General features: G+C 39.6%; 1 protein-coding gene across 3 annotated transcripts; it reads right to left on the bottom strand.

The window, feature by feature from the left end:
* Positions 1 to 55: 55 nt before the first annotated feature.
* Positions 56 to 13,148, bottom strand: tdrd6 (tudor domain containing 6). 3 transcript variants are annotated; one of them, XM_044049635.1, is made up of 15 exons: positions 7,328 to 13,148; positions 7,164 to 7,234; positions 6,995 to 7,075; positions 6,510 to 6,564; positions 5,830 to 5,897; positions 5,694 to 5,739; positions 5,544 to 5,608; positions 4,231 to 4,249; positions 4,023 to 4,075; positions 3,157 to 3,211; positions 3,033 to 3,079; positions 2,877 to 2,940; positions 2,682 to 2,746; positions 1,703 to 1,757; positions 56 to 628 (listed from the first exon to the last, which is right to left on the bottom strand). In XM_044049635.1, the coding sequence occupies exons 1-15, from the start codon at positions 13,146 to 13,148 to the stop codon at positions 549 to 551; spliced, it is 6,645 nt and encodes a 2,214-aa protein (XP_043905570.1). In that variant the 3' UTR covers positions 56 to 548. The 3 variants fall into 3 exon arrangements, with proteins under 3 accessions (XP_043905570.1, XP_043905571.1, XP_043905572.1); XM_044049636.1 differs by lacking the exon at positions 6,995 to 7,075; XM_044049637.1 differs by lacking the exon at positions 6,995 to 7,075 and having other exon boundaries at positions 6,510 to 6,519.
* Positions 13,149 to 15,550: the final 2,402 nt, after the last annotated feature.

Genomic DNA, 15,550 nt, shown 5'->3' with positions numbered 1-15,550 from the left:
TGAAAAATGATAACACATTAAGAAAATTGCAGATAAGCAAATCAAACATGTCATCACAAGATGGAGCTACATAATGAGGGTAGTAACTCATAAAAAGCACGACTCATTTCAAACATACATGTGTACTGATATTTATTACACAAACAAAAATGTGTCTTTAAGGCATGCATGTTAACACACAACAAAAAAAAGATATTTATAAATTCTTTATAACTTTGCAACCATTCAAATTAGTCTTCAAAAAAAGATTCAATACACATTTGTTTACAAAGAATGTGGCGGCAGTTTATCAGAACAGATCTGCAACGCTTGTACGTTTACGCTGACAAAAAAGTCCAAACCATTTCTGTATAGAAGCATCTTTTAGCCAAACAGCTGTGTTTTTAAACTGAAACAATGAAATAAAATGTTCAACACTGCCCTTCAACACACAGAGCAAAACAACTAAGAAAACCTTAACTCAAACCTGTTTAAATTAACTAAAGTGTCTGCAATTGAGCCATTTTGTTAGGAGTCTAACATTGACACCAGAAGCAAACGGGAGACATTTACTCCTCCTGCTGCTGTTCATCAGCAGACCCGTCATTGATGATCAGAGTGAGATGGGTTAAGTTCGACAGCTGGAGCTCTGAGTGGGAGGAAAGACATGGAACGTTTAGTAATACAGATACAACACATCACAGAGGAAATATAAAATAATGCAAACCATCAGGCAAACTATGGACAGAGATAAACAGCAACAACAGTGGCTTTACTATTTAACCATGTTTATTAATAAAGTTGATTTATCTTGTTCATCTTGACCCATTAAGTGAAACATTTCTACGTCATTGTTATATCTGCAACTAGATGGGACACCTTTTATTTTGTTTTTTGCTCCAAATCAACAGCAAAAAAAAACAACAACCTAGCACTAAGTGATGTTTGACAAAATTATACACACCTCACCTTTTTTGCTGAAGATGCAAGGCCAAAAGAACAAGTGCAGAAAGAGGTCAAGTCCACGCCACAAAAACTTTTCAATCCAAAGGATGGATGGATGATTAAGCTCACATAAATATGGGTGGTACCTCACAAATCTGTATAATCACACTTTAACCTATGACAGATCCACTCTTGCTCAAAAATATTGTGTCCCCAATACAGTTTAGTGTATTGGACTAACCCCGGGATTCCACTGAATGCGTATTGCGGCGTATTCCACTGTTGCTGCGTGTGACCGATCCATCAACACCCACTGCATGCATTCACAGATGTGAACAGCAGAGACACTGGAGCTGTGAGACAGGGATTTCTCGCAGTAATTCAAAAACTACACATGTACCGTAAACACAAAGTAACAGATGTTTTACCGACTGACCGAAGAACAGGAAGGGAGCACTGGATTTGATGTGGATGTAGTTAAGTGAAATACTATATGGTGTCAACCAGGGGCTTTTATTTTATCTCACTTGTGCTAAAGTCTGTTGAAGTGAAGCGTTGTGGTCCATTGTCTGGGACAAACTGAAAACTCTTGCTTATTCTCTGTGTAAGCGAGGGACTGGCGGAGCAACGACACAGCCGGTACACGACACAAAGGTCAGTGGAAGCTGACACGTTGTCTAAAGTGGATGTGAATCACGTCTGATGCCCCCATGGAAACACGACACATACGCATTCAGTGGAATCCCAGGGGAAGTGCATGCAGCATAAAATCACTCACCAAAGCTGTTGTCAGGGGAAGACGTTTCTTTAGAAACAACGCCCTCCTCATAATCCTAGAAAAATCATCAGGAAATTGACCGCAATGATGTGAATAGTTCAAACAGTAGAGTAATGATGATCAGTGATGAGTGAAATGTTTGATTTTCATTGTTTTGACACTGATATTGTTCACACAGTACAGCAAGTGGGTGTCAGAACAGAATCAAGCTGGACAGTAATTCAGTAACAATATGTATCCCAATATAATCTTTTTCAATAGCAATGTGGCAAGATTTGATGCAAGTGTTTGGTGTTTTATGAAAATAAACATGTTTAAAAACAAATTTTACTGGTTTTGTTACTTTGATATGAACCAATTTGAAAGATGTTATGCATTATTTACATTTTGCCCCAACTGTGCTGTGACAGAGCCAACAATAAAACTGCACAAGGATGTGAACCTGAGATCTAAAAGATCCTGTTCAGACCTGCTATTAATATCCAGTCACAAGTGAACACACAAACATCTGTACAGTCAGATTGATTTAAAACCAAAAACAAACATTTTGTCCTCATGAACAGAGATGATGCATTTGCATACAGAGGAGGGAATGTACACTCTGACTGTGGCAGGATAAATGCTTCTTGTCCCCACCTGCCCCTGCACTGCTGGTGTATACACTCAAACACTCCATCAGTCAGGTCTGATAGAATAGTACTGTAATGCCAACAGTCACATGTTTACACCGTCCACTTGTTTTTCAGATTTCTCCGGACATACACACTCAGTGAACACCACCACAGCCTTACTGCAGGCAATGACCTCACACACTCCAAGTCTTGTTTCAAGTATATTCTGAGCATCTGATTTACCAAATATGATGCGAGTGGACACTTACACAAATATTAACTTTTACTTCTCGACTCCTACTTTTAAACATCAAGTTTTCTATTCACATTTAGACATAAACCCTGTGGTGTTATAATGAACCGGTTACCTCTTGTTTGGGTGGTGTAGGTTCCATCTGCTCACTGTCCTCTGTTTCAATTTTTGGATGTTTGTCTGAAAGAACAAGGAGATATTGGCATAATGAGGATTATAAACAGGCAGCAGGGTGTGCTGTCTTTCTACATCTAGAAGTAGGAATTATCTGTATTTTTGGGTAAATACTCATGATCATCAAGTCTGATACCTGTGGAGACATCTGTCAAACAACTCTCTTCAACAGTACTGGGCAACTCATCCACCGGGTTACTCTGAACAACATAAAAACAGAACTCACTGAACACATGTGGTGTGATTGTTTTCCCCTTAATGTTAGAAATGGGCTTATTGATTGTCATATTACCACATCTGGACAGTCAGATTGTGGCTCAGTGTCACTCAGTGGCAAAGCTGTAATCACAGAAGCACATGAATATGGCAACGATACAATCTGACAACAAATAAATAAAATAAATGAATGCACAAACCAAGGAGTTTGTCATTGTGAAGAGCTAAGACTTCCTCTTCAGGCGTGGAGTTATCCTAGAGATAGAGAGAGTGATGTTATTTTACACTGATCTTTCCGGTGTTTTTGTCCGATTTACAGATTCTACCCCCTAGTGTTGAACGCATGAAAAAGCAGTTTTATACAGGTGGCGAGAGACGCCCCTGCAAAATGGATGATATGATAACGCACTGCAGTCATAGGTTTGACAACAGGAAATTAAAGCCTGTTGATTATATTCTTATAAATATGTCAGCTGAAATATACAGATAACTGAATGGAGGCAATGAAATGTAATAATGAGAATTTATTTAACCTCAATGTATGCATGTCTGACCATCATCAACTCCAAACTGTATTAAACAGCCTCTGGGCTGCAATTATTAATGGACCATTAATCAATAACTCAATTGATCGTCAACTATTTTGATTATCTATTTGATCCATTTGAGTGTTGTTTATAATTAGAACAAGCTCTTTGTTTTCAGCTTCTTATATGTAAATACTTTCTGGTTTCTTTGCTTTATATACCAAAAACATAAAATCACGAAGACATGTATTCAATCAAGTGAGAAAATAAGCAACAGATAGTTTGTAACCCTAATATGATCTCTCAATCTAAAACTATTTAAAAAGATTTTTTTTCAGGATGCAAAATCCAAACAGGAAAACACCAGAGGGAGGGAGTTGGCTCTGCACTCTGGCTAACACACCTAAGGATGCAGCACTATGTAGAATTGAGGCATTAATGGTAGCCATATATAGTTCTGTTACATTACATATACTTTTAAAACCCATATAAACTGTGTCTCTGCTCCAAGTTTTACTGAATACCTCATTAGGTTTTACCTCATCCTGCAGAGAAATGTCTCCAATTTCCATGTCAAGCTCTAAAATGGCTCCTGTAAGAAATAAATACAAATATCTTGCTGTATCATCACACTGTACAAAATAACATAAAACAATAGGACAATGTGACACCCTCATTCTGTAGATAAGGCAAATGAGTTGCTTTGGTGGTAATACAATTAATCAGTTGTTCTTAGAAATTACTCACCAAGTGCTTTGTCCTGGACCTGAAATTTAAGAAATTCAATTTAATGATAAAGAATTACACTTTCAGTCATTCAATTAACTGCTATGACTACCATTCAGATTATTAGCATTAAAACAAACATGGAATTAAAAAAAAATCTATACTTGATGAATATGGAAAGACATTAAATAGTGATCTCTGATTTAGTCCATGGCATGAAATTTGGTGCCAGACGAGCTTGTGTTGAGTATTTCAGAAACTGCTGATCTCCTGAGATTTTCACACAACAGATTCTAGCAAACAAAAAAAAACAGCCAATACACTGCAGCACTGTGGATGGAAACACCTTGTTGAACAGAGAGGTCAGAGGAGAGTAGTGAGACAGCAGAGTAATATAGGATAACAGCACAAAAGCCTCGGTCAGCCAAAAACTGAAATCTGAGACTGCAGTGGGCAGATTTACCACAACTAAACTGGACAGCTCTGTTTTTCTGCTGAGGCTGGAGATGGTGGTTCACAATTCATCCCAGTTTCTTCTGTTAGTCCTCCTTTTGCTCCAAAAAGTGTGTCAAACACAGTAAATATAAGACTTAAGTCTTATCTCCAACTTGTCTGGTCATTCTCCTCAAACTTCTGGCATCAAACAAGGCATTTTTGCCAGAAGATCTGTTAGTCACTTTACATATTCTCTTTTTCAGACCATTCTGTAAAATCCCTTGAGAGGGCTGCGTGTGGAAATTCCAATAGATGAGCAGTTTCCAAAATACTAATCCTGGAATTATTGCCAGGCTTGGTCATCAACTGACATGGCAATTGAAGGTTATTTTAGTGACATACTAAAATAGTGTAATTTCGTTTTTGTTTTTTTTATTGCTTTCTTGAAAATATGGTAGAAACTAGGGATTGGGATTTCAAGCAATGCTATTTCGAATATTCAACAGGATTATTCTTTGAATATTTTAAACTCTGGCACACAGCCACTAGTAAAAGTAATGAAGAGATGAGCTAAGAAAAAGCAGCTTTAAGATGCATTCAAAGACCCTGGTAAATGTCATCACTTCTGCTGGATTTACAGCATGTTCAGCTTTCAGATGCATTCAATACATTTCTTCAATTTCATAATTTCTGCAAATAGACATGCATTCAACTAATTAAATGCTTGATGCTGCTGCCACCTTGTGATTAATAAATGCACCACAAATTAGGTAGTAACTGGTGAATAAACTTTTTTTTTTTTTGCAATTTGTTGATAAAACATTTTTCAGTTCTGTTCAGTTTTTTGTTAAGCCAGGGATGAAACTAACAAGCATAAACTCTCACATGTGGGAACTTACTGTGACGCAAGTGATCATATCATTTACTCCAGCACTGGTGACTTTGCTGTCAGGATCATGTGTATCTGCAGTGCAGAGCGAGGAAATTCAGCTTGCTAACACAAAGTAAACACTAACGTTCCTGGAACATTCTGTAGTGAAGTGTGATACCTGTGCAGGCATCCATCAAACATGTCACCTCTTCAAACTCATCACCCTAAACAGCAAAAAGACAGATTTCACATTTCAGACATGGCAAGTTTTGCAACTTGATTAAAGAATATTTAATCTAATATAAATGAATTACCATCATATCTGTAGAGGCAGCTCCACAGGTTTGAGACTGGCTGGTTTCATCAGTGTCGACTACCAGATCTGGGGAAACAGAGACAGATGCACAATCACTGTAGCAAGCTTTCCATTAAAATGCAGAGAAATGCAATTTTATCCCAGTTTTCAAAAAAATGGTAAAAGAAAATGCACATCTATGTACATTTCCATTCACTGTTATTAACTAAATATTTGGAGTTATGTGCAGTAGGTGGCAAAGTCTGTGTCACTACAGAAAGATAAAAAGGTTCCTTTCATCCAATCATACCTCCTCTTGCTCGATACATCTGACTCTTTCTATTTTTATGTGCAAATAAAAAATGCACAAAAAAAAGCTGATCAAAAAACACCTTGTATTGAATAAAACTGTACACAACTTTCCCAGCATTACCAAGACCTTTCACCTTATCTCTACATGTTCATTTAATTTAAACATACAATTTGTACAAATATAGCATATGTTAAATTCATTTTGAAAAACGCCGTTGACTACAAAAGTAAGACATAATGGCAACAAACTAGAGTATGTATCTTCATGATGAGCACAATCCACACAATTCTGAGTAGCAACTTACAGGGGATTTATTGTTAATGTTACTGTTCTTACATATGGAGGTGGTGCAGCATGATTTTTAGTTTTTATTAGGAACTGCTTACCACACAACTGCTGCTCAGGAAGCACAGGGGAGGACAGGACCAAGTCAGTATCAAGCTGTTAAGGACAAACACATAATTACGTGGTATATGGACAGCCTTTACAGCTCTCTTCAGTAAAGGTTGCATACTGCTCTATCTAATTACAAGAAAAACATCTCTCTCAGTTTCACTGTCATTTAAATTTGAATTTGAATGCCACTGTTATTGCAACACAGCAGTTACACCATCTTGTCACACCTGATGCAGAGACAATAAGAAGATGCGATAACTTCATGAGTTTCTTTTGAAATGGTAATAATTTGGATTGTGTTGCTAAAGCGCACCAGGGATAAAAGTGCAGCTTATATTAACTGCACAGTGGTTAATATTACAATAGTATTTGACAAATTTGTGCAATATGAAACCTTTTTTTTTTTTTTTTTAAATGACTGCCGTGACAGCCCTAATTATGTAAAGTGTGGAACGATACAAACAAATCTATGTACCTGCTCCAAGTCTTCAGAAATTATATCTATGAGCTCATGTAGGTTTATACTCTCCGTGGGATGAAATGTATCACGTGAAGCCTTCAGAGAAAAGATAACACACATCAGAATGTGCTGTGTCAAAATCTTCACACACAGTCCATGCAAAAGTCTCAGTAACATAATTTACCATTTTCACTGCTGTCACACTGGTAAGAGAACGCTCACCCACTGTGGCAATGTTACTGTCATCGGTTGGAACTACAAATGCAAAGAAAACAAAATGATTAACTTTATGCAATAATTACCCACGACTTGACAACAAGTTGAACTCAGTTGTGACATATAATTTACCCGAATAAACTCTGGCATCATAGCTGCTTGCCACGTTGTAGGTCATCACCTCTTCAGCTGAAGATGCCACCTCTTTCGCTGGAATCTCTGACTTGTCTGTGTCCTCTTTTGGGTTCTCATCCACTGGAGACTTCAAGTCATCTGGTCCAACGGTGTCCAACACTGAAGCACTGTCCTCTTCAGGGATTTTGTCACTTTCACAAACATCCTTATCACAGTTCAAGATAAAAATATCTTGGTCACTAGGTACAGGTACTATAGCGTCTTCTGTGTCTTTGGACTCAGTCTGAAGTAGTATCGCAGTGTGAATTGTATTCACTTCTTCAATGGAATCACTTTTTTCATGTTGAGCCATCATATTGCACTCAGATGTCTGATACTTCTCTTCTTGGGATTCAGAAGAGTCTAAATCTTTGGAGGTCTCATTGGTCTGTGGACTACAGACTAGTTTGGCCTCATCTGCTCTGTGAGGGTCAACAAGCTCCTCAAAGAAATTTTCTTCACTGTGCTCTCTCAGAGGGTGAATGTCTTTGCTTTTTGGATATTGTGGTTGATCCTCAGGTTGTGTAGCCTCTTCTTTGGGGGTCTCATTGGTCTTCGGACTACAGATTAATTTATCCTCATCTGCTCTGTGAGGGTCAACAAGCTCCTCAGAGAACTGTTCTTCATTGTGCTCTTTCTGAGGAAGAAATTCTTGGCTTTCAGAATACTCTGGTTGATTCTCAGGTTGTGCAGCCTCTTTCACAACTGGGGTATTTTGCAGTGGCGGTTCAAACAACATAGTCAGTTCACCTGTGTCAGGTTTGTTTTCTGTTGTGGAGCTTTTCCACCATGTTTTCATCACTTCATTCATGATCTGGCCATCACATTCCACCTGCACAAAGTATTTGATGGTTTTGTCATCCCTGGTTAGTCTGCCAATAGTCAACTTTAACAACTTGTCTGTTGTACGTGTACAAAACTCATCTACTGCGCCACTGGCCCAAGAACCACATGAACAATTAAAGCCTTCAAGCTCGCACAAAAAGGCCTGGGGAGGCAGGACCACCAATTCAACTGGTATTTCCCTCACATCTGTAATGGAGACTTGGGACTTGTTTCCATAGTCCACAAAAAGCACAGACAATGCATCTCCCTTTCTGTCAGTTACTTCTGCACGGTACCAAAGATGATCATCTGAAAAGAGAACAATACACGGGCTGCCAGGGGATAGGGTGTCTGGGTCAATGTGCTTGTGGTTGACTGCATTCCCAACTTCTGAGACACCTGATGTTATCTTGTCAAGTTCTTCTGAGTCAGCACTCTGACACCAAAAGGAATGAGCATCATTTATACAAGAGATGTAGCACTGTAACTGCTGTCCCTTTAAAAACACTTGTTGATGGTAATGTAGAGAGCATGGCTTAAATGGTGGCTTCTCAGTCTCCTGTCGAGTTTTTACTTGTACCTGTTCTTGTTTCTCTACTGCAATTTCAGTACCATCAGCTGAACAAGTAGGTACTTTACAAGTGACATTCACACCACTGTCTTCCAGACTGACTTCCCACACAGATCCTGACTGCTTGATGAACCGGCACTTGAGCTTCTTTTCTCCTTCACCACATACTGCTTTAAAAGACGACAGCATTTCTGGTTCAAGCATTTCCTCTTTTCCACAAGTTGCAACATCACTCAGCATGCAGTGTGTGCTGTACATAGGTAGTAGTAAAAGAGACTGATGAAGTCTGCCCATTTTGGAAATTGGTGTCTTTACTGTATTTCCAAAATCAATAAACTCAACATGAGCAATTGAGTTGCTGTGGACTTCTTTCACAACAGCTCGGTACCATGAGGAGTCATCTGCAAACTCTGCTTGAACAAGGTCACCTGGATGAACCTCAATGATGACATTGGTTTTTGGGAGAGATGTGGGACCATTGAGCCTTTCAGCAACAGAAAATATTTCATCCTCATCCCTGACAAGTTGAAGGTAGAAACTCAATGGGCTGTTGCTGTGTGAGACATAAACTTCAGCTTCCAAACCTGGTGTGATTGATTTTGAAGGCAAGTCTGCAAGTTTAGGGAGTTGTTCCACAGTTTTTACCTTCTGAGAGTCTGTATGAGAGGTCTTGGACATGACCATCTGGTTGGTGTCAGTGGAAAGATTGGCTTTTCTTGGTTTGACATGGTCACTTGCATTCTCAGAACCATTTCCCATATCATTTGGTGTTATTTCACATGACTGTCGCTGGGGAGGAGGTTTGTACAGCTGTAACGGCACAGCTTTTACTTTATGGCTATTTTCACAAGCAAAGCGGGAAGGCTTAGTTGCAAACATGTTGATAGGTTTTGGCTCATCCCTCATTTGATATGGTGGTTTTGGGTTGGCATATCTACTTTGATTGACATTTTGTGTTTGGTCATCCATTTCTGTGGTTTGCTTTGAGAAATATTTTGGAGGCCTGTAGTCATGTCTCACTGCTTTCTGGCCATGGTTGACAACACTCTCGTTTGTGCTCATCTCAATATTAAACATCTTCTTTATCTTTGAATTAATCTGAGTGTTTTTGTGATACAGCTCGACCAGCAGTTTTCCATCAGGTTCTCTGGCCACAATGAGAGCTTGGAATTTCAATTCTGTTGCAAACTTCTCAAACCAGCTGTTGACCTCTTTTCCAACAGTAGCAGGGACATCAGAGAGACCACAAACAACTGCTTGCACAGGCACAGACATGACATCATTAGCCTCTTTGGGTACTGGAAGCAAGTCAGATTTGTCCACCTTAATAGTGTCACCATAATCCACAAAGTGAACCAGGATTGCTGGCTTTGTGGTCTTGATTTTAGCCCTGTACCAGTATCCGTCAGTGTACTTGGCAAGGCACAAAGTTCCAAACACTGATGGAAGTTTTACATTCTCTAGCTGATGGCAAAGTTTGCTAACTTTAATCGTGAGATTTTCCATCACATCAGCGTTCCTCTCGAGCTGACAGTAAAACTGACTGACACTGTTCACGCATGTAACCGTCATCTGTTCCTCTGTCCCAGTTTTGACATTGTGCGTTGAGTAGTAGTACGTGTCCAGGTGGATGGAGGGCCCAGAGACATTTTTGGGAGGGGCACTTTTGACCAGATTGACCATGCTGGTGCAGATGCTCTCAAATGGAGTCTCTAGATCCACAATGTTGAAAAGAATCTTCTGCTCTCTGTACATGACAGCATATATGGTGCACTTTAAAGTCACAAAGTTAGACGCAGCAGTTTCAACAAATTTGTTGAATCTTGCAACTGTATCATCATTCCACTCATTGATGGCAGATGTGGGGTCAACAGGGTTCAACAGACTGCATCGAAAGGCTTGACCAGGCAGAGTGAGAAACTCTGGACTTATCTTTCTCAGGTCATATATGGAAATGGTTGCTGCCTGACCAAAATCAACAAACAACACATCCACATGAGGTGTTTTATGTTTGTTAATTACAATTGCTCTGTACCACATTCTATTAACAGGATAACGTGCAACACAAGCTACATCTACATTGGGCTGAAATTCACTACCTGCATAATGAGCCTGTATGTCACGCATCAGCAAATTCAAATGTCCTGCATTTTGCACAAGTTGGCACCAGAAGTCATTTGGGCTTTCGATGTGGGACACAGAGACATCAAGAACACTTCCAATGGGAAACATGTGCTCCTTGAATGAAGACACTCTTTCCCTGATGGCAGGGTCAATGGTGTTTTGTGGCTGGAAAGACAATCCCTTGTTCTCGTGTACATCTGTGAATCTGACATGTGAATGTTGTGTGAGAGACAGAGTGGCAGGTTGCAAGGAAACACTGTCTTTAATTTGACTCAGTGTCTCAGCCCTTTCAGCAAAATTAGAAGTACACATCAATGTACTGAGGTCTTTTTCCTGCAGAGATCCCGGGTCCATTAGCTGTACAGCATAGTAGTCATCATATTTAGCCATCACGTGAACATTCAGTACTTTGTCTGTGACTGTTTTGGTGAAAAACTCAGAGGCAATTTGAGTCCATCTCCCATCTGTGGGTCTGACACCAGCCAGGCTGCATTTCAGAGCAAGCCTTGGTAGCTTTTTGAGCTTGTCAGGAAGAAATCTGATATTATTCCTTTCAATGGTTTCTGTGTTTCCATAATCAACAAAGAACACCTTAATTTGTGTCTCATCAACTTGAGTCACAACTGCTCTGTAGAAGTCACCATCTTCTGCCTTGGCAGCACAGTATAGCCCCAAAGTTGGATCTCTCACCACGTCTTTCTTCTCTGACTCTTTGTACAAATGAAAGATACTGTCCATCAGTTGATCCAGCTCACTCACATAGTTCTGCGTTTGGATCCAAAACTCTGATGGGTTGGATACATGCAGAACAAATGCAACATGCGTTGAGTTCAGTGACAGCTCCTCTGCTGGTAACTTTTCAACTACTCCTTTCCCTTCATTTTCCTCTTCAGTCTTTCCAGATGTCAACATCTTTCTTTTTCCGTGCTGGGCTTGATCTTCATGGCTGTATGCAGGGCTATGAAGGGCAAAATCTTTTAGTGTCTTCTCATACTCCAGCAAACAGCTCTCCTTAGACCCAAACAGGCTGTTAATGTCTGTATTATCATCACCATAGAGCGTGACATAGTGTACACCCTCAGCCATGCTTTGATACTCAAATTTAGCAATCACAGTCTTGCACAAAAGAAGGTTCCTTAGAAACTCAATCTGGCTGGTTGTCCATCCAATGCCTCGGTCAATGATTCCATGTAGGGAACAGATGTAGGTCACAACGGGCATCCTGAGGAATTCTGAAGCCAGTGGTCTCACCTTATCCAACTGAACAAGCTGTTTTGTTCCATAGTCAATGTTCAAAACTTCCACAACGCCATTGTTTGGGAATACCTGTTGTAGAACAGAGCGGTACCATCTGCCATCACTTCCTCTTGCAGCACAGGGAAAACCAACCATTTCTGGACCCACGGTGCAACTCATCATTCTGCCCTCACAACATTGTGTGATTTTCTCCGAGAGTTTCTTCAACTCTTGTGAGAAGACCTTCAACTGGCAAAAGATCCTCTGTGGATTTGCAACTTCAGTGACTATGACCGTCTCCACAGTTCCTGCTGGGAGCTCTGGGACCATGAAGAGCTCTTGCTTGTGCAGTCTCACACCTGCATCCATAGAGATCAGTTGAGTCTGTGGTGACACTTGGGCTAGACTACTTGGCTTCAGTGACATGAGCACAAACTCGTGGAACATGTCTGGAGCCAACTTCTTGGCAAGTCCCATCTCATACATTTGTTTGGCGATGTAGGGGATGTGCAGGACAAATGTTCTGTGGGACACCAGTATATCTTGCACATGTGCTTTCACAGATCTCCCAGAGAGAGTTTTCAGAAATTCTAGAGCTACTGGAGACCACCTGCCCTCAGCTGAGAGTGGTAATACATTAGCTAGCACACAAAATTCCACTTCAGGTGGTAGGAGGAAGTGTTCCTTTTTACCCCATGCCAGCTTGTTTGTGGTGGTGCAAGATGTCACCCCTTTGTCAAAGAGAAACACGCTGAATTTTGACCCATTTCTTGAGACAATGCGGGCCCTGTTCCAAATGCCATCTACCTGAACCAAGCACTTATCACCAGGGTTTCCTTCATGTTCTTCAAATGTTTTTCCAACAGATTGAATGTCTTTAGCCAAGCACTCATATTCTTCAGTCCTCTCCAGGCTAAACTTTCCCCAGAACTCTACAAGCACACAAAGTGGATGCAAGTGGACCCTGGTTATAAGAATAGTTACGTCTGATCCTTGTGGTGGGAGTCCTTGGATTGACGACATCTTGGCAGTTTCATGAATCAACCACCCATGATCCGTTACCGGTCATCCACACTGCTGTTTCAGCACTGGATGTTATCTGAAAAACATTACACAGTGATTTAGATAAGGTCTTAAGACATTAATCAGGCAAAACAAACTAAGCCACAAATGAAATATTAAAAAATAAGTATCATGAAATTAAAATTTCATGATACATGCAATTAAAAACCTTAATTATTATTATTATTTTTAAACGATATCTCCAAGTTCAAGACTGTGAACATTTTATACTGTCACTCATAGGTGTGACAGAGCTGTGATTGCTCAATGACTGCTGTGATAATCAATGATATCGGTCCGATATCAGCCAAAAAACGGGTATCGGATTATATCAAACTGCCACTAAAATCTCCAATATAAGCGCTCCGATACAAGCAGTCAATTCCTTTCCAGCACTTCTATCCAGCAGCACCTGTTGTGATCACGAGGTTAAACATTTTTTTTTAATCTCTGAAATCAGAGGCTACGAAGCCGCACAGCAAGTGCGAGCTAGCCGTTATATCGTAATATCGGTATCGTACAAGAAGTGAAAAAGTTGTCTCGAGACATCCCTAATTTTGAATATATTTTTTAAAAAGCCACCAGTTTGGTTGCCTGGATGAGAGTGTATGATGTTTGAAAGACCCGAAACACTAAAGGACTCCAGGTAACACCACTGAGGATGTGTCCAGGTTGCATCATAGTTGGTGTATGTGACAAGTTTCAAAAGCCAACAGATTTCACCTTCTTAAATGTGAATATTTTCTGGTTTCTTTGGTCCTATATAATAGTAAAATTAATGCCTGGTTTGAGGACAAAACAATGCATTTGAGAATGTTTTTATTTTTTGAATCATATAATGGAGAACACAATCAACAGAGTAATCAATAATAAAAAAAAAATGCATTGCCCTCGTCTACATATTATAGGACATGACAGACAATTGCAATGTGTCAGTAACAATCCACTTTCTTAGTCCAGGTATAGATGTAAAATTTAGGCTTAATTTCTCTATAACACTTTTATAGAGATTTTCCTTCTTTTTTTTTAAGTGTTTTACAAATAAAATGAATAACTATGATCATGATTATTATTATTGTTATTATTCTATTCCTCTGAATAACCACAGCACAGAAAAGTGTCATCTTTATTACGTGTCCTGGGCATATCTGTCTGACAGCAGGCTCATGAATAAATAATTGTATTCAGCCAGACACTTTTACACCAGATTTGTTATTACCAAATAGTAAGGGGTGGAGTGGCTCAGTGGTTAAGACCAGTACCCTGTGTGCAAAAGACATCATGGTTGCAAGTTCAACTCCACCCCTGGCTGATTGTACTCAATTCCCTTGTAAGTCGCTTTGGATAAAAGCGTCTGCTAAATGACATGTAATGTAAGAATAGTAGGCAACGCACACCATCGCAGGCGCTCCAAACACTCCAGGGTGTGCAATGTGTCAAGTACTTTTATACTTTTTTGATTTACTCGAGCACTTCAGACACTTACACAGACAATTATGACTCATTATACATCATACCCTTCATATGCAGTGTCACACTGCTTAAGCTACAATGTACCTCATAAATTACAACAATAACAATAACTTAAAAATTAACTCATACTAGTAATCTTTACATGTAAACTAAAAGTCAAACAACTGCTTTAAGTATTGTGACAGCTTTCCTTTAAAAACATTACTACTTAAATGAATATAAATAATTTAATATGAAATGTTACATCATCATCACTGAATGTAAAGGTTCGTGTTTTTGTTTTTTTTTACTGAGGAAACAACGGGTCTCCACGTTTACCTGTACTGGTTCATGGGTTGGACTTGCCTCTCACAATATGGCGGATACGCAGTACGGCGCCGCATCAACGGGCCAACAAAGCTAATACGTTGTCTGCGTATTTATATGCCTATAGTTTAATCGATGACATCCACAATGTTACAACAAATAACAATGTTAATTTCTTAAGTCCGGGACATTTTATTTTACCAATTGTGTCCATTATTGGTCTTTTTTTTCTTACATCGCACCTCGCTACAGGAACGCATCGGCGAATTCTCCATCCAAATGTACTTCGCAGCTTAAGTCAACGTTTGCTCCTAGTAGTATCGCGATGAAAATGGCCGACAACAGGTGCAACGTTGAGCTTGATAATGATCAACCGGAACATTTCAACGAGTGTAAAGATTTTAGTAACACACAATTACTCACCCAATTTAAATCATGTAGATACCGGAGACTGTATTTACACTCATGGCGATGGCAGTGAGACGTTAAATGGACCCGGCTTCAACAATTTAATGTCCGTCCAGCAAAGCCCCGTACACATACACTAACGATGAGCGCTGTGGCTAACCTTGTTCGGACCGCCC

The sequence above is a fragment of the Solea senegalensis genome, linkage group LG17, assembly GCF_019176455.1.
Source record: "Solea senegalensis isolate Sse05_10M linkage group LG17, IFAPA_SoseM_1, whole genome shotgun sequence".
NCBI classification, from domain to species: Eukaryota; Metazoa; Chordata; class Actinopteri; order Pleuronectiformes; family Soleidae; genus Solea; species Solea senegalensis.
This window is presented reverse-complemented; position numbering and strand designations above follow the sequence as displayed.